General features: G+C 44.7%; 1 protein-coding gene across 1 annotated transcript; it reads left to right on the plus strand.

The window, feature by feature from the left end:
* Positions 1-1,483: 1,483 nt before the first annotated feature.
* Positions 1,484-24,820, plus strand: LOC102410112 (cationic amino acid transporter 3-like). Its single transcript, XM_044931677.2, is given in 14 exon segments — positions 1,484-2,338; positions 6,231-6,303; positions 8,927-9,326; positions 9,908-10,066; positions 21,562-21,733; positions 21,931-22,043; positions 22,213-22,426; positions 22,593-22,732; positions 22,834-22,936; positions 23,115-23,314; positions 23,511-23,674; positions 23,946-24,054; positions 24,217-24,249; positions 24,252-24,820. Coding segments are annotated over 12 exon segments (1,860 nt in total). The 5' UTR covers positions 1,484-2,338; positions 6,231-6,303; positions 8,927-8,947; the 3' UTR covers positions 24,326-24,820.
* The last annotated feature ends 1,786 nt before the right edge of the window (positions 24,821-26,606 follow it).

The raw sequence follows: 26,606 nt of genomic DNA on the forward strand, positions 1-26,606 counted from the left end.
ATATAATTGCTTTACAATGTTGTGTTGGTTTCTGCTGTACAACAACGTGAATTAGCCATATGTTTAATTTATCCCATCCCTCTTTAACCACCCCCTCTCTCCCACCTGCATCCCACCTTCTGGGTCATCACAGAGCCCCTAGCTGAGCTCCCTATGCTATACAGCAGCTTCCCACTAGCTGTCTATGTTACACTCGGTCGTGTATATTTCAATGCTACGATTTCAATTTGTTCCCCACCCCTCCCCGCCCTGCGTCCACAAGTCCATTTTCTGCATCTCTTCCATTCCTAACCTGTAAATAGATTCATCAATACGGTTCTTTTTTTTAAGATTCCATATACTTGCATTAATATCCACTAGGTCCTGTCACACAGAGTGAAGTAAATCAGAGACAGGCTGCTCTGGTGTGTGTGGGGGGGCATTGGGGGAGAATGGATACGTGAATATGTATGGCTGAGTCCCTTGGCTTTTCACCTGAGACTGTCACAACATTCTTAATCGGCTATACCCCAATACAAAATAAAAAGTTTTTTTAAAAGAGAAAAGAAAAGAAGAGGCCACTCTGGTTTGCTAATTTGACTAAGCTGGGTTAGAGTCTGTCCCTCCTTACAAATTCCATTTCATTCTGCCCCAAAGCAGTTCCAATTTGATGTCAGTCTGCAAACAAAGCAACAGAAAGCTTCCAGGTTTCAGGATCCTTGGTGAAGAAATGTGTGGAGTCTGAGTTCTCTGATCAGCAAGCCCCTTAAAAGACACTTCGTTCCGATCCAAGAAGGCAGGGAATAATGACGATAATAACCTCCCCTGAATTACACAGGACAGCAAGACAGAGATGGTAGGCACTTTGTGCAAAATCAGACCAGCGGAGAGGTGCAGCAGCTTGGATGTGAACCAGCAGAGCAGGTTGATTTCAATTAAAAAAATCATCATTTTTATCCACTCAGCTTTTACCGATTAAGCAGCTACTGCATGTGCCCGGGACTGTGCTGGAATCTTTTGCTTCTGAAGAAGCAGAAAACTTTGCTTTCTAGGTTCTTTCGCTGATCTAATAATTAATTTGACATGAGACAAATTAACAAATTTGATTTGTATGTGTGAGAGTCCCATAGAACTCTTTCTGCTTAATTTATTTTTAAATTGGAGGATAGTTGCTTTACAATATTGTGCTGGTTTCTGCCATACAACAACTTATTTAGTCATAATTATACATCCCTCCACCTTGAGCTTCCCTCCGTTCCCCCAACCCACCCCTTTAGGTCATCACAGAGCACGGGGCTGAGCCCCCTGTGTTATAAAGCAACTTCCCGTTAGCTCTGTCCTGTACACACGGAGGTATATGTATGTCAGTGTGACTCTCAATTCGCCCCACCCTCTCCTTCCCCACGAGTCTGTTCTCAGCATCTGCCCCGTAGGGCTCCCAGGCACAGAGGCCTTTCTGTCCCCCGTTTCTTGTAGGCAAGACTCCGGCCGTGATGACCTTCCATGCATTCCAAAGGGCAGATTTGTGCAGTTACTGATCAAGTGAGGAGCAGCCCCAGAACCAGCTGAGATTAAAGGGACCAGAGAAGGTCATCAAGACTGGGAGAGCCGACCACCAAAGACCCTGGGTCCCCCGAGATGAGATTAAGGGAGTGCAAGCCCTGCTCACCCCGCAGTCTTGTCAGGGACCCCACCTTGGACCCACAGTTGTAAAAACTCTGATTAAATTCCCTGGGGTTGAACACATCACTCTTTCGAGGCAGAAGTCTGGTGTGTCGCCCTTTGCCTGGTAAATAAGAAAGCTGTCCTCTTCTACTCCCCCCACGATTGTCTTGGGGGTTGTTTCGGCATCGGTGTACAGAGAGTCTCAGTCTTTGGTAACCGAGGGCAGTCCAGTGTGGAAACAGAGACCAGGAAACTGGCCACAGGCTACAGAGACCCGGGAGGACTTCCCCGTGTGACGGTTTACCTGTGTGTCCATGGAGCTCCTCCTCATCGGGCGGGGCACCCCCACACCCTTTACTTCTGGGTGTGTGACTGCCTTGCTTCCGTCTTAACTGAACAAACTGCGTGCCCGCCTGCTTGTTGGGCTGAGTGTCTATAGTACACATTTTACCTGTTGTTTTTACAGCTTTTGTCTTCTTGAGAAATGCATTTTTAAATGAGGGCAAAGGCTGGGGGAACCTTGTTTTGAGCCTCTAGCCCCTGGAGGACGAGCGGCTGCGGCTAGATTTCCTGCCATTCATCCAGGCCCTTCCGGGTCCAATTCCTGGGCAGAGAACGAGGCTCTGGCTTCAAACCACTGCTCACGGCTGACACTCTCTCCGAGATCATTGGTGCTGAAACCCAGGATTTCAAGGTAAACCGGAGGTCATCCCAAACTGTTGGCTGGAGACTTCTGAGTCTCTCTCTCTCTCTCTCCATGAGAACTTGCTCTCTCTCTGCTTTGTTCTCTTTCCAAGACCCACAGGTTTCAGTCTAGATCCGCTTGGTGAAGGAGCCCAAGTTCTGGTTTTTCTCTCTCCTCTCTCCCTCTCTCTCGCTCGGCTAAACTACAGCCCCAGCATGTCCTTCGCCTTCATCAGGCTCGCGAGCAAGGTGCTGGGAGCCGTAGGTCACCTCCCACCACCTCCAACAAATAGTCCCCTGCTACACCCACACTTTATCCCCTAGGCCCCACTGTCTTCTAACGTATTTCTCCCCGAGCAGCCAGCACAAACACTGCCTTTCTCTAATTTTTTTTTCCTGTGATTTCCTTTCCTACTTTACTTGAGAAGCAAGATTTCTTTCTCACCTAAACTTTATGTCCCCTTCAGTTTTACCCCAGATGCCAGACATACAGGGTGATAGACTTGGGGTGCTCCTGCTGTTTAATCTCCAACTATGCTCGGTGCCCACAAATCCCCTCTGGAAACCCTCCTGCCTCCAGGCCCTCAGGTCTTCCAGCAAGTCCCCCCTTTCTCCGTGCAAGGGACAGCCTGCTGGGTGGGCCACGTTCCAGCAGACCTCATTGGTGCAAAAGATGTCTCTCAAGGAAAGTCTTGGCAATGCCTCATGGGAGAGACTGGTCCACCAGCGATGTCTGGTCAGGGATCAAAGGTAGAGCAGAGGACACTGAAAATCCCACCAAGCACAGGGTTTGAGGGAAATCCAGAAAACACTCTGAGCCGCCATCAGGTGCCCCTTAGGAATGTTTCTGGCTTCCCTGGTAGCTCAAACAGCAAAGAATTTCCCTGCAAGGCAAAGACTCAAGTTCTATCCCTGGATCGGGAAGATCCCCTGGAGAGAGCAGCCTGGTGGGCTACAGTCCATGGGGTTGCAGAGGGTCAGACACGACTGCACAACTAACACTAACACTCCTACTAATACAAGGAATGTTTCTGGAACACAGGACTTTATTTCTAAGAGTGCAGTTCTTGGTTGCAGGTTGCTCAACATGGAGAATCCCCTTTCTAAGCCTGAGAGGCTGAGAAAAGGAAAACTAGGCTTTGCTGTAATATTGCCAGGCCTTTACTTAAGTTGGGGCATGAAAAGATTTGGTCTCTTGCTTATAATACTATCCTACAATTAGATCTACATTGCCAAAGTATGGGAACATGGATGGAGGTTAACCCCCCTACATTCTAAACGATCCCCTTCAATCTTCCTCCAAATCTCAGGGGGGAAATCAAGCTTTCCCCACTCCTGCAAGTTCCCTACTCCTTCAGATTGTTCTGATCAGCCAAATGAAAACAATGGAATACACACACAGAGACATATACACCCATAAACAAAACCCAAACAGTCAAAAACTAAATAAAGTACAAGAGATGGACCCGGCAAGCAAAGGGAACCAAAAATGATAGCCTCCAGTGAAAAACAAAATGAATACAGCACAGACTGGAAAATAAAACCAAATCAAGGTGCCAACTGGGGAATAAAGCAACGGAAACAAAACAAATATGGTGAGAAAAAGAAAGAAGAGGAAGAAGGAAGAAGCAAAGTTAAGTAGAGGTAGACAAAGATTTATGTATATTAAGGAATAGGGACAAAAGGAAAATAGCAGTAAGAAAAGCCAAAGAATAAATGTAGAAAAATAATAATAATAAAATTTAAAACTTTAAGAATTTAAAAGGAAAACCCCAAAGAACCACAGAACACCAACAGAGAGGCAGACGTATAAACAGGAAATAAAAAGTGTGATAAAAAAATTCTCCCTGGGGGGTAAAAAATTCTCAAAAACTTAACTAGACTCAACAGTACTAATAAAATCAACTACTACAGCAACAGAGTGGGGGGAAAAAAATCCAGAAGCAACTAGAGAACAAGTCAAAATATAAGAATAATAAATGTTTTCCTTGGATCTCAGCTGTCAGCGTCCTTTCCCTCCCTGGGAGTCTCCATGCACCTCGCCTCCCCGCAAGCCCTCCAACACTGCGCTGGTCTCTGGCCCTGCTGCGTGGGCAGCTCAGATTCTAATCTGGTCCTGCTCCTGCCTGTTCTTGCCTCCAAGGTCCACAGCTGCCAGAGCTGGTGTGATTTCTTCTGTGGGAGTGCTCGGTGTCCTTTCATATATTCAGAGACACAGAGTCTCTCTCCTTGATCGAGTGGATTCAATCTGCAACTTGTGCAGCAGGTGGGAAGGTTCTGAGTTCTCCTCCTTAGCCGCACTGCTCCTGGGTATCAGCTATAGCTTTGTCTCCGCTTCTGCCTGTGAGTCGTCCACAGGGCTTTGCTCCTGAGGCTGCCCTGGAGGGCATGGGTCTGCCCCGGGGAGGATGGGGTGAGGGGGGTACAGCTGCTGGGGTGGCAGGGCCTGGAGCATCAGGTGCTCAGCAGAACTGGCAGCTAGGGCCACAGGAAAGGGGCTTTTCTAGCCTCTGGCAGCTCTGCCCCAGTGGGGATACAGCATGGAGGTGGCACAGCTGCTCGGATCACGGGGACCCTGGCAATTCTGGGTACAAAGGGGCTGTTGTCACAGGAGATACGGTGCTATTAGGGCTTTTTCTAGCCTCTGGCAGCTCTGCCCCAATGAGGATCCAGCATGGAGGTGGAACAGCTGCTCGGATCGTGAGAACTCTGGGAGCTCCGAGTGTGCAGGGACCCCAGCTGTCTCAGCCGAGGAAGCTCTGGCCCTCTCAGGGTGTCTTCCTCGTCTCTGGCAGCTGCAGTCAGAGCGCCTCTGTGGCCGGTCCTTCTCTACTGCTCCCGGCTCCCTCCCCCGTGAAGGCGGTAACAGGCCAGCCTCTCTCTGGGGCCTTCCACTGTCCAGGGCTGACTTGTGGGGACAGAGAGGCCACAGCGATGGCTCCACCGCCTGTGAGTGACTCTGCAGGGTCGCCCTGCCTGCACGGCTGCCCGGGTTTCCTGCACAGGCATTTCCCACTGCCACCTCCTCCCTCACGTCCCCTCGGGCTTCTCCCTGCAGTCAATAGCTGAGCTCGCCCCTAATCGCTCCACAATCCCTACGCTCCAGCTCCCAGCCCTGCGCCTTCCAGGGGACTTTGCGTCCCTGCATCCCTCTCCCCGGGGAACATATGGCTGCAGCAAGGATTGTCTCTGTGATTCTCATTCCATTCAGACTCTCACAGATCAGCTGCTTAACTCTCAGCCTCAAGTGCTTCTCCTCTGTCCCCTGAACAGTTTCCTCAGCCTCCAAGGGCACCCACGTTGGGACCGGACCCCTGCTTCAGTCCCCCACCCTCCGTGGGCAGGTCCAGTCCTACTGACTCTCCTCTTTCCCCCCACTTCCTTCACCCTACCGAGTTTTGTGTGGTTCTATATAGTCTTCTCCAGTGGCCAGGTGCTCTTGCCTGCTCTCAGCTGCCGTTCTGCAAGATCTCCTGTGTCTGAAGGTGTCTTCCTGATGTATCTCTGGAGAGAGATGAACTCCACACCCACCTACTCCTCTGCCATCTCATTCCCCCTCATCTAACCAAACTAAGACCCCGTCTTCCCAGAGGGACGATCCCTGTGGGACAGCATTTTATCAGCCAGTCTGCCATTCTTATCTGGGCCAATTTGAGCACTATCTGGTCTAAGTTTTAGCTATAAAACTTTAACTAGAGAAAAGAAAGATGACATTTTATTATGGTGTGGCCACAAAATTCTCTGGACTCCAGAGAAAACTGGCTAAGATAAAACTTTTTGCAATTGGGGGAAACAAACAACAAAAACAACCTCTCTGAACAAAAACAAACAGACAAAACCCTGTTCTTTTTACGTCTGCAATTAGACAAAGCTAGCTTTTAAAATACTATTTTTTTTTTCAGAATTGTGACACTGAGAGAACATGTCCTGCTAGAAGAACAAGAGTTTCCCTGTGTCTAAGACCAGTGCTCTCAAGTACGTTACTCTTATTTAATCTAATAATCTCTAATTCCTGAGACTGAAGGGGCAAATGGAAAGGAAGTCTTCTAAACTTTTACTTATTATAACTGTTGATTATAAACCAGTGAGTTTTATAATACCTGACTCATAACTAAATTTAGAAAATGAAGCTGTACTTTTCAATGCATGTATAGACCTCTTCACGTTTATCTATTTCTTTGAGGTTGGACATCTGGGTTGCTTCCCACTTTCAGCTATTGTGAATAATGCTGATATGAATACAGGTGTGCAAATATCTCTTTGAGATCCTATTTATAGTTCTTTTGGGTGTACACACAGCAGTGAAATTGCTGGATCATGCGGTAATTCCATTTTTAGTTTTTTTAGAGACCCTTACATTCCTACTCACAGTGCTCAAGGGTTCATCAGCAGCATTTGAGCAAGAAGGAAACACAGGTCCAGAGAAGTATATGACCTGTTCAAAGGCACAGTAGTGTTCGAGGAACCAAGATTCTAATCAGTGTCCTGGCTCTCTGAATGCTTGCTCTGAACCAAAATACTAAACTAGGACTTCAGAGTATCAGGGGTGGAAGCCCCCTGATGGTGACTTGTGGTCACTGGGTCAGCCTAGCCCTGCAGAGCAGTGTAGTGAGGGGACATTTCACACCCCAAAGCAGCAGGAAACAGAGTCCTGTCATTCCTGATTCAGAGTAAAGGTTAGTCCCTCATCCCTCCAGGCAGTTAGTTGGGAGGCCAGTCTGCTGTGATGCTTTGACTGAGCTGGGCTTGAGTCTGTCCCTCCCTACAAATTCCATCTCCTTCTGCCCCAAAGCAGAGTCCCTATTCCATGTCACTCTGCAGGCAACGAAACAGGAAGCTACCAGGTTTTAGAATCTTCATCATGGAAACATGCGGAGTCTGTGATTTTGATCACCAAGCCCCTTAGTCACTTCATCCCTATCTAGGATGGAAGGAAACAATCCTAACGACAGTTTTCCCAGTGGTATAGAGAAAAGCAGGTCAAAGATGGTATATAGCACATGCAATAGCAACAAGCTAATAAATAGCAGAGCTGGATTTGAAATGGCAGAACTGGTTGATTTTGCTTAAAACCAAGAAATCAGTGTTCTTATCCAGTCAGATAATACCCGTTAAGCAGATACTGTGAACCAGGCACTATGCTGAAAGGTTTTGCTTCTGTAGAGGCAGAAATTTCCTTTTCTACACTCTTTGACTTGTCTAATAATTAAATTGACATAAGACAGGCAAACAGGCACTTCCCTGGTGGTTCAGTGGCCAAGACTCCATGCTCCCATTGCAGGGGGCCTGGGTTCGATCCCTGATTGAGGAACTGGACCCCGTATGCCACAACTGAGTTCACCTGCCTCAACAAAAGATCTCACGTGCTGCAACTAAGACCCAGTGCAGCCAAAAAAAGAAAAAAGACAGATTACGAGATTCAATTTGCTGCATAGGGGAGCCCCATAAAAGTTCTGAGACTCAAAGACATTCAAACAATTGAGGCTCATATCCTCCCCTGACCTAAGGAGAAGGGAGTTGTAGGGATCTGGGGCTTCAAATGGGAGGAAGAGAACCCACAGGAAGATGGAAAGAGAAAATACTTGGAAGATTCTTGAGAGTCCATTGGATGGTAAGGAGATCCAACCAGTCCATCCTAAAGGAAATCCACCCTGAATATTAATTGGAAGGACAGATGCTGCAGCTGAAGCTCCAATACTTTGGCCACCTGATGCGAAGAGCTAACTTGTTGGAAAACACCCTGCTTCTGGAAAAGATTGAGGGCAGAAGGAGAGGGGTGAGATAGAGGATGAGATGGTTAGATGACAACTTCGACTCAATGAAAGTGAGTTTGAGCAAACTGTGGGAGATAGTGAAGGACAGAAGAGCCTCATGTGCTGCAGTTCATGGGGTCACAAAGAGTCGGACACAACTGAGTGACTGAATGACAACAACAACAACAACAACAAAAAAAAAAAAACAAATGCTTGGTAAACAAATGTTTGCCACTCCAGACAAATAATCCTTTTAGAAATAAAAAGTAGTCTTTGGTGATAGCTCTCTTCCTGGTGTAGGTCCCTTAATCTACATTATTTTGAGCAGTTAAGGGAGAGGCAAGGAGCTTCTCCTGAGTCTGCTGGGTCTTCACTGCCTTCAGCTCAAAACAGTCAACCTGTCAAAGGGGCATATTTGAGAAGATGTATTCTGCTCCCAATAGAAAAGACCCTGATGCTGGGAAAGATTGAAGGCAGGAGGAGAAAGGGACAACAGAGGATGAGATGGTTGGATGGCATCACTGACTCAATGGACATGAGTTTGAGTAAGCTCTGAGAGTTGGTGATAGACAGGGAGGCCTGGCATGCTGCAGTCCCTGGGGTTGCAAAGAGTTGGACACGACTGAGTGACTGAACTGATTCTGCTCCCCATCACTTCTCTTTAAACACTCTTGCACATTAAGAGGCTTCTTTATGTTTGAAGAAACCAAGGCTCAGAGATGGAGAACATGCCCAGTGTGTCCTTTTACCACCTGCCCCTCATCACTCCAGTACTTCACGGACTTTAACTCCTAGGGTCTAGGATGGATAAGCAATCTGGATGACTCTGTGTCTTGTTTTCTCAGCAGATTGTAGCCTCCTCAACTATGTCTAGGATGGTGCATCAGTGTGTTCTTCAGTTTGGTCAGAAGCTGGCCCACAGGCGAGGGGCAGACACCATAAAGGAGTCTGATGGTCTCAAGATTCATCTGAGTGCCATAGAACTGGTGTTCTTGGGTGTGGGCAGAAACCTGGGAGCCGGCCTGTACATCGTGGTTGGTGCAGTGGCCAAGTACGTAGCTGGACCAGCGATTGTCGTCTGCTTCTTGGTGGCCGGCCTGTCTTCTCTGCTGTCGAGGCTCTGCTATGTGGAATTTGACGCCCGGGTACCACGCTCCTCTTCTGCGTATGTCTGCAGCTACGTCACGATGGGGCAGCTCTGGGCCTTCGTCGTTGGCTGGAACATCATACTGTTATTTTTAACTGGTGAGGTGATGGTACCAGGCAACAGGTGTGGGGAAAAGGTGTGGGGTCTAAGGTCAGGAAACTGGGAGATGGGATTGCAGTCTTATTCATGGGCTCTTTGTTACCTGACTTGTTAGGGGAAGTGGGTAACAGTGGCTGAAAAACCCCACTTCATTCTCTTCAGCTCTCTCCTGCTTTCCTTAAATAATTGGACTAAGAATAAGAAAGCAAGGAAACTGGGCATGGGTGGGAGGGAGGCGTGTCCCACAGGCTCATCACCTCATTTTATTGGAGTCTTTGCTCAGCTGTTGCCTGTGAGTGATTTTTTTTTGGGGGGGGAGGGTTGCCCCTTGATATTTTATACCTCATCTTTTAGCCCTCCTTATCCAACTTCCCTGTTTTCTTCCCTTGTGAAACACTGATCTCCTCCTAATGTATTAAATAGTGGACCTATTTTGTGAATCATCACAGTCTGCTCTCGCCACCCCATGGAAAAAATCTTTGAGATTATGTTTTGCCTATTTTTTCCTCCAAAATACATCCATCGGCACTTACTAGGTGTTCAATTTTGTCTGTGAATGTTCGTTCTTCTGCTGCTACAGCCACTGCGTGTACAGCCAGGGCCTGGAGGTACGCCTTTGACAGCCTCATTGGGGACCTCATCTCTCAGGCATTGGCGGGAACTTTCCCTCTGCATGTGCCCTACTTGCTGGCCACGTATGCAGACTTTTTCGCACTGGGCCTGGTGCTGCTGCTTGCGGGTGAGTCAGGGGTCAGAAATAAGATGGGATGAGAGGACTCCCCTGGTGGTCCAGTGGTTAAGAATCCGCCTTGCAATGTGGGGACACAGGTTTGATCCCTGGTCAGGGAGCTAAGACCCCATGTGCCACAGAACAACTATGCCCAACTCCTTAGCCCAAACACTACAACTACAGAATCTGTGTGTGTGTCTGTGTGTGTGTGTGTCTGTGTGTGTGTGTGGTTGCTCAGTCACATCTGACCCTTTGGACTATAGTCCAATAGACTCCTTTGTCCTTGGGATTATCCAGGCAAGAACACTGGAGTGGGTTGAGATTTCCTTCTCCAGGGGATCTTCCTGACCCAGGAAGTGAACCCACGTCTCCTGTGTTTCCTGCATTGCAGGCGGATTCTTTATCCACTGATTCCCAAACTTCGATGTTTGTCTCGCAACAAAAGATCCCACAGCTAACACCCAACTCAGCCAAATTACTAACTAAATAAAATACTTTTTAAAAAAAGATGGACTGAGTAGGGTATGGAGGGGGAGGTGAGGTTAGGAAAGACTTGGGGGTGGGGACTAGGACTGGAAAGGACTGTCTGTGATATGAGAGACATGAAGGCAAGACCTGGTCGGTCGTCTCCCACTCTTGGCCCTCTTGACAATTTGAGCCGGTTCATTCCTTGGTAGGAGGGGCTGGTCTGTGCATTTCAGGATGCTTTAAAAAATCATTGTTGGATGCTTAGTGGTCCCTGGCCTTTGCTCACTAGATCCCAGTGAAACCCACTCCCCAAATTCTGACAACTGAATGTCTCCAGACCATGCCAAATATTGGGGGAATAAAATTTATTCCCAGGTGAGAATCATTTTCTTCAGTTCCGTTAAGTTCAGTTGCTCAGATGTGTCCAACTCTTTGCAACCCCAGGGACTGCAGCACGCCAGGCCTCCCTGTCCATCACCAACTCCCAGAGCTTACTCAAAATCATGTCTTTTGAGTCGGTGATGCCATCCAACCATCTCATCCTCTGTTGTCCCTTTCTCCTCCTGCTTTCAATCTTTCCCAGCATCATGGTCTTTTCAAATGAGTCAGCTTTTCGCATCAGGTGGCCTAAGTATTGGAGTTTCAGCTTCAGCATCAGTCCTTCCAATGAATATTTAGGACTGATTTCCTTTAGGATGGACTGATTGGATCTCCTTGCAGTCCAAGGGACTCTCAAGAGTCTTCTCCAACACCACAGTTCAAAAACATCAACTCTTCGGTCCTCAGCTTTCTTTATAGTCCAACTCTCACATCCATACATGACCACTGGAAAAACCATAGCTTTGTCTAGATGGACCTTTGTTGGCAAAGTAATGTCTGTGCTTTTTAATATGCTGTCTAGGTTGGCCATAACTTTCCTTCTACTGAGTAAACGTCTTTTAATTTCATGGCTGCAGTCACCATCTGCAGTAATTTTGGAGCCCAAAAGCATAAAGTCAGCCACTCTTTCCACTGTTTCCCCATCTATTTGCCATGAAGTGATGGGACTGGATGCCATGATCTTAGTTTTCTGAATGTTGAGCTTTAAGCCAACTTTTTCACTCTCCTCTTTCACTTTCATCAAGAAGCTCTTTAGTTCTTCTTCACTTTCTGCCATAAATGTGGTGTCATCTGCATATCTGAGGTTATTGATATTTCTCCCGGCAATCTTGATTCCAGCTTGTGCTTCCTCCAGCCCAGTGTTTCTCATGATGTACTCTGCATATAAGTTAAATAAGCAGGGTGACAGTATACAGCCTTGATGTACTCCTTTTCCTGTTTGGAACCAATCTCTTTTTCCATGTCCAGTTCTAGCTGTTGCTTCCTGACCTGCATACAGGTTTCTCAAGAGGCAGGTCAAGTGGTCTGGTATTCCCATCTCTTTCAGAATTTTCCACAGTTTATTGTGATCCACACAAAGGGTTTGGCATAGTCGATAAAGCAGAAATAGATATTTTTCTGGAACTCTCTTGCTTTTTCCATGATCCAGTGGATGTTGGCAATTTGATCTCTTGTTCCTCTGCCTTTTCACAATACAGCTTGAACATCTGGAAGTTCATGGTTCACGTATTGTTGAAGCCTGGCTTGGAGACTTTTGAGCACTACTTTACTAGCATGTGAGATGAGTGCAATTGTGTGGTAGTTTGAACATTCTTTGGCATTGCCTTTCTTTGGGATTGGAGTGAAAACTGACCTTTTCCAGCCCTGTGGAAAATTGCTGAGTTTTTCAAATTTGCCAGCATATTGAGTGCAGACTTTCACAGCATCATCTTTCAGGATTTGAAATAGCTCAACTGGAATTCCATCACCTCCACTAGCTTTGTTTTTAGTGATGCTTTCTAAGGCCCACTTGACTTCACATTCCAGGATGTCTGGCTCTAGGTGAGTCATTGTACCATCATGATTATCTGGGTCATGAAGGTCTTTTTTGTATAGTTCTTCTGTGTATTCTTGGCACATCTTCTTAATATTTTCTGCTTCTGTCAGGTCTATATCATTTCTGTCCTTTATTGAGCCCATCTTATCTCTAATTTTCTTGGAGAGATCTCTAGTCTTTCCCATTCTATCGTTTTTTCTCTATTTCTTTGCATTGATCACTGAGGAAGACTTTCTTATCTCTCCTTGCTGTTCTTTGGAACTCTGCATTCAAATGGGTATATCTTTCCTTTTCTCCTTTGCTTTTTGCTTCTCTTTTTTTCACAGCTCTTTGTAAGGCCTCTTCAGACAGCCATTTTGCTTTTTTGCAGTTCTTTTTCTTGGGGGGACATATTTCCTTTTTTTAATTTATTTATTTATTTATTTTTACTTTACAATAGTGTATTGGTTTTGCCATACATCAACATGCATCTGCCATGGGTGTACACGTGCTCCCCATCCCGAACCCCCCTCCCACCTCCCTCCCCATACCATCCCTCTGGGTCATCCCAGTGCACCAGCCCCAAGCTTCCTGTATCCTGCATCAAACCTAGACTGGTGATTCATTTCTTATATGATGTTATACATGTTTTAATGCCCTTCTCCCAAATCATCCCCCCTGACAGAGTCCAAAAGACTGTTCTATACATCTGTGTCTCTTTTGCTGTCTCACATACAGGGTTGTCATTACCATCCTTCTAAATTCCATATATATGCGTTAGTATACTGTACTGGTGTTTTTCTTTCTGGCTTACTTCACTCTGTATAATAGGCTCCAGTTTCATCCACCTCATTAGAACTGATTCAAGTGTATTCTTTTTAATGGCTCAGTAATACTCCATTGCGTATATGTACCACAGCTTTCTTAGCCATTCATCTGCTGATGGACATCTAGGTTGCATCCATGTCCTGGCTATTATAAACAGTGCTGCGATGACCATTGGGGTACACATGTTCTTTTCAATTCTGATTTCCTCAGTGTGTATGCCCAGCAGTGGGATTGCTAGGTCGTATGGCAGTTCTATTTCCAGTGTTTTAAGGAATCTCCACACTGTTCTCCATAGTGGCTATACTAGTTTGCATTCCCACCAACAGTGTAAGAGGGTTCCCTTTTCTCCACATCCTCTCCAGCATTTCTTGCTTGTAGACTTTTGGTTCGCAGCCATTCTGACTGGCGTGAAATGGTACCTCATTGTGGTTTTGATTTGCATTTTTCTGATAACGAGTGATATTGAGCATCTTTTCATGTGTTTGTTAGCCATCTGTATGTCTTCTTTGGAGAAATGTCTATTTAGTTGTTTGGCCCATTTTTTGATTGGGTCGTTTATTTTTCTGGAATTGAGCTGAAGGAGTTGCTTGTATATTTTTGAGATTAGTTGTTTGTCAGTTGCTTCATTTGCTATTATCTTCTCCCATTCTGAAGGCTGTCTTTTCACCTTGCTTATAGTTTCCTTTGTTGTCCAGAAGCTTTTAAGTTTAATTAGATCCCATTTGTTTATTTTTGCTTTTATTTCCAATATTCTGGGAGGTGGGTCATAGAGGATCCTGCTGTGATGTACGTCAGAGAGTGTTTTCCCTATGTTCTCTTCTAAAAGTTTTATAGTTTCTGGTCTTACATTTAGATCTTTAATCAATTTTGAGTTTATTTTTGTGTATGGTGTTAGAAAGGGTTCTAGTTTCATTCTTTTACAAGTGGTTGACAAGTTTTCCCAGCACCACTTGTTAAAGAGATTGTCTTTAATCCATTGTATATTCTTGCCTCTTTTGTCAAATATACGGATGGTGTCCATAAGTGCGTGGGTTTATCTCTGGACTTTCTATTTTGTTCCATTGATTTATATTTCTGTCTTTGTGCCAGTACCATACTGTCTTGATGACTGTGGCTTTGTAGTAGAGCCTGAAGTCAGGCAGGTTGATTCCTCCAGTTCCATTCTTCTTTCTCAAGATTGCTTTGGCTATTCGAGGTTTTTTGTATTTCCATACAAATTGTGAAATTATTTGTTCTAGCTCTGTGAAAAATACCATTGGTAGCTTGATAGGGATTGCATTGAATCTATAAATTGCTTTGGGTAGTATACTCCTTTTCACTATATTGATTCTTCCAATCCATGAACATGGTATATTTCTCCATCTATTTGTGTCCTCTTTGATTTCTTTCATCAGTGTTTTATAGTTTTCTATATATAGGTCTTTAGTTTCTTTAGGTAGACTTATTCCTAAGTATTTTATTCTTTTTGTTGCAATTGTGAATGGGATTGTTTCCTTAATTTCTCTTTCTATGTTCTCATTATTAGTGTATAGGAATGCAAGGGATTTCTGTGTGTTCATTTTATATCCTGCAACTTTACTATATTCATTGATTAGCTCTAGTAATTTTCTGGCGGAGTCTTTAGGGTTTTCTATGTAGAGGATCACGTCATCTGCAAACAGTGAGAGTTTTACTTCTTCTTTTCCAATTTGGATTCCTTTTATTTCTTTTTCTGCTCTGATTGCTGTGGCCAAAACTCCCAAAACTATGTTGAGTAGTAGTGGTGAAAGTGGGCACCCTTGTCTTGTTCCTGACTTTAGGGGAAATGCTTACAATTTTTCCCCATTGAGGATAATGTTTGCTGTGGGTTTGTCATATATAGCTTTTATTATGTTGAGGTATGTTCCTTCTATTCCTGCTTTCTGGAGAGTTTTTATCATACATGGATATTGAATTTTATCAAAGGCTTTCTCTGTATCTATTGAGATAATCATATGGCTTTTATTTTTCAATTTGTTAATGTGGTGTATTACATTGATTGATTTGCAGATATTGAAGAATCCTTTCATCCCTGGGATAAAGCCCACTTGGTCTTGGTGTATGATATCTTTAGTGTGTTGCTGGATTCTGATTGCTAGAATTTTATTAAGGATTTTTGCATCTATGTTCATCAGTGATATTGGCCTGTAGTTTTCTTTTTTAGTGGCATCTTTGTCAGGTTTTGGTATTAGGGTGATGGTGGCCTCATAGAATGAGTTTGGAAGTTTACCTTCCTCTGCAATTTTCTGGAAGAGTTTGAGTAGGATAGGTGTCAGCTCTTCTCTAAATTTTTGGTAGAGAAGCCGTCTGGACCTGGGCTTTTGTTTTCTGCAAGATTTCTGATTACAGTTTCAATTTCCGTGCTTGTGATGGGTCTGTTAAGATTTTCTATTTCTTCCTGGTTCAGTTTTGGAAAGTTGTACTTTCTAAGAATTTGTCCATTTCTTCCACGTTGTCCATTTTATTGGCATATAATTGTTGATAGTAGTCTCTTATGATCCTTTTTATTTCTGTGTTGTCTGTTGTGATCTCTCCATTTTCATTTCTAATTTTATTGATTTGATTTTTCTCCCTTTGTTTCTTGATGAGTCTGGCTAATGGTTTGTCAATTTTATTTATCCTTTCAAAGAACCAGCTTTTGGCTTTGTTGATTTTTGCTATGGTCTCTTTTGTTTCTTTTGCATTTATTTCTGCCCTAATTTTTAAGATTTCTTTCCTTCTACTAACCCTGGGGTTCTTAATTTCTTCTTTTTCTACTTGCTTTAGGTGTAGAGTTAGGACTTTTTTCTTGTTTCTTGAGGTATGCCTGTATTGCTATGAACTTTCCCCTTAGCACTGCTTTTACAGTGTCCCATAGGTTTTGGGTTGTCATGTTTTCATTTTCATTCATTTCTATGCAAATTTTGATTTCTTTTTTGATTTCTTCTGTGATTTGTTGGTTATTCAGCAGCATGTTTTCAGCCTCCATATGTTTGAATTTTTAATAGTTTTTCTCCTGTAATTGAGATGTAATCTTACTGCATTGTGGTCAGAAAAGATGCTTGGAATGACTTAAATTTTTTTGAATTTACCAAGGCTAGATTTATGGCCCAGGATGTGATCTATCCTGGAGAAGGCTCCATGTGCACTTGAGAAAAAGGTGAAATTCATTGTTTTGGTGTGAAAAGTCCAAAGATATCCATTGGGTCTAACTGGTCTACTATATCATTTAAAGTTTGTGTTTCTTTGTTAATTTTCTGTTTAGTTGATCTATCCATAGGTGTGAATGGGTTATTAAAGTCTCCCACTATTATTGTGTTATTGTTAATTTCCCATTTCATACTTGTTAGCATTTGTCTTACACATTGCGGTGCTCCTATGTTGGGTGCATATATATTTATAATTGTTATATCTTCTTCTTGGATTAGTCCTTTGATCATTATGTAGTGTCCTTCTTTGTCTCTTTTCACAGCCTTTTTTTTAAGTCTATTTTATCTGATATGAGTATTGCTACTCCTGCTTTCTTTTGATCTCTATTTGCATGGAATATCTTTTTCCAGCCCTTCGCTTTCAGTCTGTATGTGTCCCCTGTTTTGAGGTGGGTCTCTTGTAGACACCATATATAGGGGTCTTGTTTTTGTATCCATTCAGTCAGTCTTTGTCTTTTGGTTGAGGCATTCAACCCATTTACGTTTAAGTAACTATTGATAAGTATGATCCAGTTGCCACTTACTTTATTGTTTTGGGTTCGAGTTTGTACACCATTTTTGTGTCTCCTGTCTAGAGAATATCCTTTAGCATTTGTTGGAGAGCTGGTTTGGCGGTGCTGAATTCTCTCAGCTTTTGCTGGTCTGTAAAGCTTTTGATTTCTCCTTCATATTTGAATGAGATCCTTGCTGGGTACAGTAATCTGGGCTGTAGGTTATTTTCTTTCATCACTTTAAGTATGCCTTGTCATTCCTTCCTGGCTTGAAGAGTTTCTATGGAAAGATCAGCTGTTATCCTTATGGGAATCCCCTTGTGTGTTATTTGTTGTTTTTTCCTTGCTGCTTTTAATATTTGTTCTTTGTGTTTGATCTTTTTTAATTTGATTAATATGTGTCTTGGGGTGTTTTGCCTTGGGCTTATCCTGTTTGGGACTCTTTGGGTTTCTTGGACTTGGGTGATTATTTCCTTCCCCATTTTAGGGAAGTTTTCAACTATTATCTCCTTAAGTATTTTCTCATGGTCTTTCTTTTCGTCTTCTTCTTCTGGGACTCCTATGATTCGAAGGTTGTAGCGTTTAATATTGTCCTTGAGGTCTCTGAGATTGTCCTCATTTCTTTTAATTCATTTTTCTTTTTTCCTCTCTGATTCATTTATTTCTACCATTCTATCTTCTATTTCACTAATCCTATCTTCTGCCTCCATTATTCTACTATTTGTTGCCTCCAGAGTGTTTTTGATCTCATTTATTGCATTATTCATTATATATTGACTCTTTTTTATCTCTTCTAGGTCCTTGTTAAAACTTTCTTGCATTTTCTCAATCCTTGCCTCCAGGCTATTTATCTGTGATTCCATTTTTATTTCAAGATTTTGGATCATTTTCACTATCATTATTGGGAATTCTTTATCAGGTAGATTCTCTATCTCTTCCTCTTTTGTTTGGTTTGGTGAGCATTCATCCTGTTCCTTTACCTGCTGGGTATTCCTCTGTCTCTTCATCTTGTTTATATTGCTGAGTTTGGGGTAGCCTTTCTGTATTCTGGCAGCTTGTGGAGTTCTCTTTATTATGGAGTTTCCTTGCTGTGGGTAGGGTTGTATAGGTGGCTTGTCAAGGTTTCTTGGTTAGGGAAGCTTGTGTTGGTGTTCTGGTGGGTGGAGCTGGATTTCTTCTCTCTGGAGTGCAATGAAGTTTCTAGTAACGAGTTATGAGATGTCAATGGATTTGGAGTAACTTTGGGCAGCCTGTATATTGAAGCTCAGGGCTGTGTTCCTGTGCTGCTGGAGAATTTGTGTGGTATGTCTTGCTCTGGAACTTGTTGGCCCTTGGGTAGTGCTTGGTTTCAGTGTAGGTATAGAGGCGTTTGATGAGCTCCTATCGCTTAATGTTCCGTGGAGTCAGGTGTTCTATGATCTTCTCAGGATTTGGACTTAAGCCTCCTGCCTCTGGTTTTCAGTCTTATTTTTACAGTAGTCTCAAGACTTCTCCTTCTATACAGCACCATTGATAAAACATCTAGGTTAAAGATGAAAAGTTTCTCCACAGTGAGGGACACCCAGAGAGGTTCACAGAGTTACATGGAGAAGATAAGAGGGAGGAGGGAGTTAGAGGTGACCCAAATGAGATGAGGTAGAATCAAAAGAGGAGAAAGCAAGCTAGCCAGTAATCACTTCCTTATGTGCGCTCCACAGTCTGGACTGCTCAGAGATGTTCATGGAGTTATACAGAGAAGAGAAGAGGGAGAAAGGAGACAGAGGTGGCCAGGAGGATAAAAGGGGGGAATGAAAACGAGAGAGAGACAGATCCAGCCAGTAATCAGTTCCCTAAGTGTCCTCCACTGTCTGGAATACACAGAGATTCAGAGAGTTGGGTAGGGAAGAAAAGGGGGAGGGAGGAGACAGAGGTGACCTAGTGGAGAGAAAGGAGAGTCCAAAGGGGGAGAGAGCAGTCAAGCCAGTAATCTCGCTCCCAAGTAAAAATAGGTACTGAAGATTAGGTTCTTAAAGGTACAAAATTGATAACAAATACCAAAAAGCAAAGATTAAATTTCTAGAGTAGAGGTTGGATTTTCAAAAATACAATATTAAAGAAAAGAAGAAGAAAAAAAAGAAGAAAAAACAAAGTCACAAAAGTTATTAAAATATATATATATATGAAGTTTGCTTTAAAAAATAGTCTTTTTAAAGTAATAGTATGTTGTAAAAATGAAAATTAAAGGAGTAATAGAGGACTTAAAATTTTTAAAAAAGTTAAAAAAAAGAAAAGAAGAAAAGAAAAAGAAAAGAATGATCGTAAAAATATATCTAGAACTTTGTCTGGTGTTGTTGTGGGCAGTGTGGGGTCAGTTCATTTTCGGATAGTTTCTTGGTCCGGCTTATATTTCTCAAGATCTATAGGCTCCTTCCTATGTAGTCAGTACTAACTACAGGGTTTTAATCTATTCCACCTGTCACTTCCAAGGTAGTTCCCTCGGTTTTAGCTTCTGTTTGCTGGTCTCTTCAGTGTCTGATTTCCGCCCTGATACAAGGGGGCGGTGGTGAACACTTTTTAGGCTCACTTGTTCAGTCGTGCTGTGGGAGGGAGGGACACTGCAAACAAATAACACTGGCATGTGCTCGTAGTGTCTCAGCCACACTGGGCCTGCCTCCATTCACGGCAGGTGCACCCTCCCTGCCCACACAGCTCAGGCTCTAGGTTGCTTGGCCAGGAACCGCCCGAGGCCGGCCCTGGGCTGCATGCACCTCCCAGGTCTAAGCCACTCAGGTTCAGGCACTCGGGTAGTCCTCAGAGGCGCAGACTCCGTTGGGCCTGTGTTTTGTGCCCTTCCCAGCTCTGAGCAGCTCGGGTGATGAGGTGTTTGGCAAGCGCAATCACTGTGACTTATCGCCTCTCCCATCCCTGCCGCCTGGTTTTCTGGGTGTACAACCAGCCCACCTTCTCAGGCGGATGACTGTCCAGTACCCCAAGAGGTCTAGTAAGCAAAGAAGCCTGCTTGCAGTTTGGTACATAATGTCTCTCTGGGGCTGAGATTGCCCCGTTCCAGCTCTGGCTGCCTGTCACCAGAGGGGGATGGTCTGCAGCCGGCTAGTTCTGTTCCTTCCTTTGTTCTGTGCACGGGCCTGGCAGTGTCTTAGGGCTTTTCACATGGTAGCTATCCCACAGTCTGGTTTGCTAGCCCAAATTAGTTCGCTCTGATTACTCTTGGGGGCATTCAGGCCCAATCCTTACTCTAAGCAATGCAGCCCACACCTCCCTGCCCAGCCCCCACTTGCTAGTGGCGGGCGCAGGCATCTGCACTGCTTCTCCGCTGGGGGAGTTACTATTGGGCTCGTAATCTGTGGGTTTTAATTATTTACTTATTTTTCCTCCCTATTATGTTGCCCTCTGTGCTTCCAAGGCTTGGCACAGACTCGGCAGTGAGAGGGTTTCCTGGTGCTTGGAAACTTCTCTCTTTTTAAGACTCCCTTCCTGGGACGGAGTTCCGTCCCTACCTCTTTTGTCTCTTTTTTTGTCTTTTATATTTTTCCTACCTCCTTTCAAAGACAATGGGCTGGTTTTTGGGGTGCCTGATGTCCTCTGCCAGCATTCAGAAGTTGTTTTGTGGATTTTACTCAGCATTTAAATGTTCTTTTGATGAATTTGAGGGCGAGAAAGTGGTTGCCCCATCCTATTCCTCCACCATCTTAGGACAGCCCCCATATTTCCTTCTTGATACTGAGACCAAAGATTTTTTTTTTTTATTTCAGAGGAAATTCACATAGCATATATTTATCATTTTGTTATTTCCCCCCAGCTTTACTGAGATATAAATGACATACAGCACAATAAGTTTCAAGTGTACAATGTGTTTTTGGCTGTACTAGGTGTTTGTTGTTGCTCACAGGTTTTCTCTAGTTGCAGAGAGCGTGGGTTACTCTTTGTTGCGATACACAGGCTTCTCATTTTGGCAGCTTCTCATGTTGCAGAGCGTGGGCTCTAGAGCTCTGGATCAGTAGTTATAACACATGGGCTTAGTTGTTTTGTGGCATGTGGAATTTCACTGGGCCAGGGATGGAACCTGTGTCCCCTACATTGGCTGGCAGACTCCCAATAACTGGACCACCAGGGAAATCCCACAGTGATGACCTGATAGACCTGCCTATGTGAGATGATCGACACAATAAGAAATGGGCTATTAGAACCTCCATGGTGGTCCAGTGGCCAAGACTCCTTGCTCCCAGTGCAGGGGACCAAGGTTCCACCTCTGGTCAGGGAACTAAGATCCCACTTGACACAACTGAGGGTTCACAAGCCACGACTAAAGATTCTGTTATGCCACAGCAAAGACTCAGCACAGCCAAATATAAATAAAATGAATACTTTAAAAAATCATAAGAAAAGAAATTAACTATCTTAAAAGGGACAATTTGGGGCGCTAGTACATTCACAATGTTGTCCAGCCATCATCTGCATCGAGTTTCAAACATGTTCATCTCCCTTGAAAGACACCCTGTATCCACTGAGCAGTCACGGTCCATCCACCCCACCCCCACAACCGCCAGCCCCTGAGGCTGCTCTCTGTCTCTATGGACTTAGTTACTGTGCATGTTTAATATTCCATCTCTCCTACAGTACTACTCGCTCTAGGAGTTCCTGAGTCAGCCCAGGTTTACAGAGTGTTCACGGGCATCAACATTTTGGTTCTCAGCTTCACCATCATCTCTGGCTTCATTAAGGGAGACCTGCACAACTGGAAGCTCACCAATCAGGACTACACATTGACCACAGCTGTTTTCACGTATAGGTTAGGAGCATACCCTTGGTCATATTAATGTGTGTGTGTGTAAGGGAGTCAGAGCTGAGAATTAAAGAGACCAAGGCTGGTGGATCCGGATGGTGAGTTTCCTGGAGTGCAGAGCTTGTGGTATTGAGGGAAGAGTCCAGAAGTGATGGCTTAACCCACCTTACCCATATTCTTTCTTGCTCCTTCTCCCACCACAGCTTGGGCCCTCCAGGTGCTGGAGGATTTGTGCCTTTTGACTTTGAGGGGGTTGTCCAAGGAGCAGCTACGTGTTTCTATGCATTTGTTGGTTTTGCTGCCATTACCACTACAGGTAAGGTGGTAACCGTGTGTCCCATTGGGGTTTGGACAGAGTTTGAGCTGCCCTTGGGCACAGAGGCTGGGAGAAGGTTAGCCTGCTTTTGGAGGTCCAAGAGGGAAGGCAATTCTGTGCTTTCACCCCACGGTGTTTTCCTGACCTGCTGCTTCTACCCCTTTTGCAGAAAGAGGAGACCTAAAGCCTCAGCGCTCCATCTCCCTGATCTCACTCCTCATGTGCCTTTTGGTGTATTTCACTGTCTCAGCGGCACTCACCCTCATGGTGCCCTACTACCAGATTCATCACTACAGCCCCTTGCCTGAGGCTTTTCTCCACGTTGGCTGGGGCCCTGCCAGATATGTCGTGGCTGTTGGTGTCCTCTGTGCTCTTACATCCAGGTCAGTGTCACAGGTTTCTCCCCGTCTACTGTCAGATGCTCATGCACCCCAGCCCCTGGGACTGAGAGACAAGAGGGAAAGACATCTTGCTCCAGACTAGGGAGCACATGCCCTGGTTTCCCCTGCTTCTCCACATCCTCACACGTGTCTCCACTTTCTCTCCCAGCCTCCTGGGTGACATGTTCCCCATGTCTCGGTTAATCTGTGCAATGGCAGAGGATGGGCTCCTTTTCCGGGGACTTGCCAAGGTCTGTGGTCACAAAGAAATCCCTGTCATGGCCATCATGTCTTCTGGAAGCCTTGCAGGTGAATAAACAAAACTCAGTTCTTCTTTGATCCATTTCCCTTAAGTGCAGTCCCAGGGGTTTCTTAATCCCAACCCTGCCATTTTTGCTCCCCCATTCTAGGGATCATGGCATTACTCTTTGAGTTCAGCGACATTGCAAACCTCATGGCAGTTGCGTCCCTGCTCGCTTACTCCATGGTATCTTTCTCGGTCCTTGTTCTCAGGTGAGACTTTACTACGCCTTGATCGGAGAGCCTGGGGTCAAGGGGATGATGAGGAGGTCATCGTGGCCTGTGTCATACTACCTTCTAATTGTTCAAGAGAAGAAATAAGTGGAATAGACAATCTTATGTTGTGTGAATAGTGGCTGATGTTAATATTTCCTTTAATCCTCTAATTCAGGTACCAGCCAGACCAGAATTTAAGTAAGAATGAGAAAATGGAAGAAGAAACTGAGATGGAGCCTGTAGCTGAAGGAAGTCTTTCGGAATCTGAACCTGAAGCAGGAATCTCAAACATTCTAAAGAGTCTGTGGTTCCCTACCAGCACCATCCCCACATGGAAATCTGGCCAGATTGTCTCTGGATGTGCCTTCCTGCTTGGTGAGCAGTGGGGTTTCCCTTTATTCATGTTCTGAAATTGACAGGATGGAGTGAGAGTGTGTATTTTGTCAGTTGAGGAGTCTGGGGGATATCAAGGCCCTTCCTGATGTTGGTGGTTTCAGGAAGGGGTGTGACCTGAGGTCCTGACGTCTGTTTTCCTGGTCCAGCCTGTTCTCCTCCTCCTTGACCCTTGCAGTTCTCCTGCTGACCATCCTGAGCCAGATCCTGGCCCAGTGGCCCAGCCAGGTGTTCTCTGGAGACCCCGTGCTCACAACAGTGGCTGTGCTGCTGCTGCTCATCACTGGGGTCACGGTCATCATCTGGAGGCAGCCCCAGAGCCCCAGTCCTCTTACGTTCAGGGTATGTGACCTATGTGTTCAAACTGTCCACCTTGCGTGAAGCAGGTCTGCATGCTTTGAGGTCTAAACATTCTTTGCTGGACCAGAGAAGAAGAGGAGTTGCTGAAACCTATGGACTCTTCCCTGATCCACACTCAGTGCTTTACAAACCGGGCTCAATAGGCACTGAGCACACAGCCTGAATTGGACTGAACTTGTCCTGCCCACGTTGCATAGGGTCTCCCTTTCAGACGTCTGGGCTGTGTTCAGGGATGAACTGACTCTGCCCACAGGTCCCTGCTCTGCCTGTCCTCCCACTGGTGAGCATCTTTCTGAACGTTTACCTGATGATGCAGATGACCTCTTGGACCTGGGCCCTCTTTGGGGTCTGGAATGTGATTGGTGAGTGACTTTCTGGGGTGAAGAGGCTTCTTTAGTGACTGAACCCAATTCTCTTCTAACCACCTTCCCCCTAAACTGTGTCAGATGCCATAATAGGAGGCTTACTAGGCATTCATAAGTGAGGAGAGCCCCTGTTTTTCTTCTGTCTCATTTCCCTACTAGGATTTGCCATATACTTTGGATATGGGATCCGACACAGTTGAAGAAGAACACAGCCACAGCCACAGCCACCGACCTCCATCTCCCAGACTCCAGACTAAAACACCCCTAATGATGAAGCATCTTAGCCACAGGAAATAGATGCTGTGTGGAACCCCTCCATACACTGGAGGTATCTGCTGGTTCAAGGTGCACTTTGAGCCTCTATGGACCGTGAAAATGGAAAGCATTTAGTGCCCTATATTTATTGCCAGTGGATGCAATGACTTTGCTATTGTATAATTTTTAAGTAAACGTTTTAAGCTTAATATGCATACAGAAAATTGCATGATTCATAGGTGTGTAGTTAAGATTAATCTTCACAAAGAAAGTACTATGATGTTACTGACAACTAGAGGAAGAAATAAAATATTAGCCTACACATAAGAAGCACCTTTTTGTACTTATTTCCAATAAGAACTAGAGATTGCCCCATGGGAAAGAAACTCAGGTAACTATGTATTATGTCAAAAGTTATACTTTAGGGGCTTCCCAGATGGTCCAGTGGCTAAGACTCTTTGCATGAAATGTTCCCATCTTTGCATGAAATGTTCCCTTGGTAGCTCTAATTTTCTTGAAGAGATCTTTCTTCAAAAAACTCTTTCCCATTTTATTGTTTTCCTCTATTTCTTTTCATTGATCATTGAGGAAGGCTTTCTTATCTCTCCTTGCCATTCTTTGCAACTCTGCATTCAAATGGGTATATATTTCTTTTTCTCCTTTGCTTTTCGCTTCTCTTCTTTTCATAGCTATTTGTAAGGCCTTCCCAGACAGCCGTTCTGCCTTTTTGCATTTATTTTTCTTGGTGATGGTCTTCATTCCTGTCTCCTGTACAATGTCATGAACCTCCGTCCATAGTTCATTAGGCACTCTGTCTATCCGATCTAGTCCCTTAAATCTAGTTCTCACTTCCACTGTATAATCATAAGGGATTTGATTTAGGTCATACCTGAATGGCCTAGCGGTTTTCCCCACTTTCTTCAATTTAAGTCTGAATTTGGAAATAAGGAGTTCATGATTTGAGCCACAGACAGCTCCCGGTCTTGTTTTTGCTGACTGTATAGAGCGTCTCCATCTTTGGCTGCAAAAAAAATACAGTCAATCTGATTTTGGTGTGAGAAATAACAATCTGTAAAAAAAAAAAAAATACTGTACATACCTTGATTTAAAAGTAATGTTTTCTAAGATATGGTGAACATTAACTGACAACACAGTGGCCACAAATCCTCAATTTGTAAAAAAGGCAGCATTGCAAAAAGTGAAGTATGTGTGTACATGTATAATCAATCTGCATAAAATACATACCTGTATAAGATACATGGATTAAGTGTACACTTTACTTGTTTCACTACAAAAAAGTTAAGACCTACTTAGTTAAAGGAGACAACTGGAGCCTGACTACACATCTCCCTCAAGCACCAGGTCCTGATGGGCTGTCAGGCAAACTCTCCTGAGAAGAAATGACATCTAGGGGACTTCCCCGGTGGTCCAGGGATAAGAATCCACCTGCCAATGCAGAAGACACAGGTTCAGTCCCTGGTTCAGGAAGATTCCACATGCTCGGAGCAGCTGAGCCTGTGTTCACAACTACTGAGCCTGCTACTCGAGAGCCCGAAGCCACCGCAGTCAGCAGCCCCTGTGCCCCAACCGGAGAGTAGCCTCCACTCCCTGCAAATAGAGAGAACTCACACGCAGCAGAGAAAGCCCAGCACAGCCTAAATAATAAATAAATAAGGGACATGATAGAAATAAGGTCTCCTTTTTCTATTAATGATCAAGTTGTCACCCATCCAACTCCTTCTATCTGGGTCGGTCACACCTGCATTAACAGGAAGTGATGCTGAAAGCTCAGCCTCTCTGAACACCAGTGTGGAGTCCAACCTCAGAGGCAGAGTTTTGGGTGGAGGAGGAAAGAACAGCTTTATTGCTTTGCCAGGCCCAGGGGACAGAGCAGGCTCCTGCCATTGAAACTGAGTCCCAACCCAGGTGAGTTCAGGGAGGAGTTTTATGGCAACTGTTCAAGGGAGCAGTTGCTGACAGATCAGGGTGTGTGCAAGGTCTCAGGCATTCGATGTCCTCATCTTGACAAAGATTAAAACTTAAAGGGTCTCTGGTCCCTTTAATTTTACCTCAGGTTGTTTCTCAGCAGCTCCTTCCATGATTCCGTTCAGTTCAGTGTAGTCACTCAGTCGTGTCCATCTCTTTGCGACCCCATGGACTGCAGCACGCCAGGCCTCCCTGTCCATCACCAACTCCCGGAGTCCACCCAAACTCATGTCCATTGAGTCAGCGATGCCATCCGACCATCTCATCTTCTGTCATCCCCTTCTCCTCCTGCCTTCAATCTTTCCCAG

This window comes from Bubalus bubalis, chromosome 18, assembly GCF_019923935.1.
Source record: "Bubalus bubalis isolate 160015118507 breed Murrah chromosome 18, NDDB_SH_1, whole genome shotgun sequence".
Classification (NCBI taxonomy): domain Eukaryota; kingdom Metazoa; phylum Chordata; class Mammalia; order Artiodactyla; family Bovidae; genus Bubalus; species Bubalus bubalis.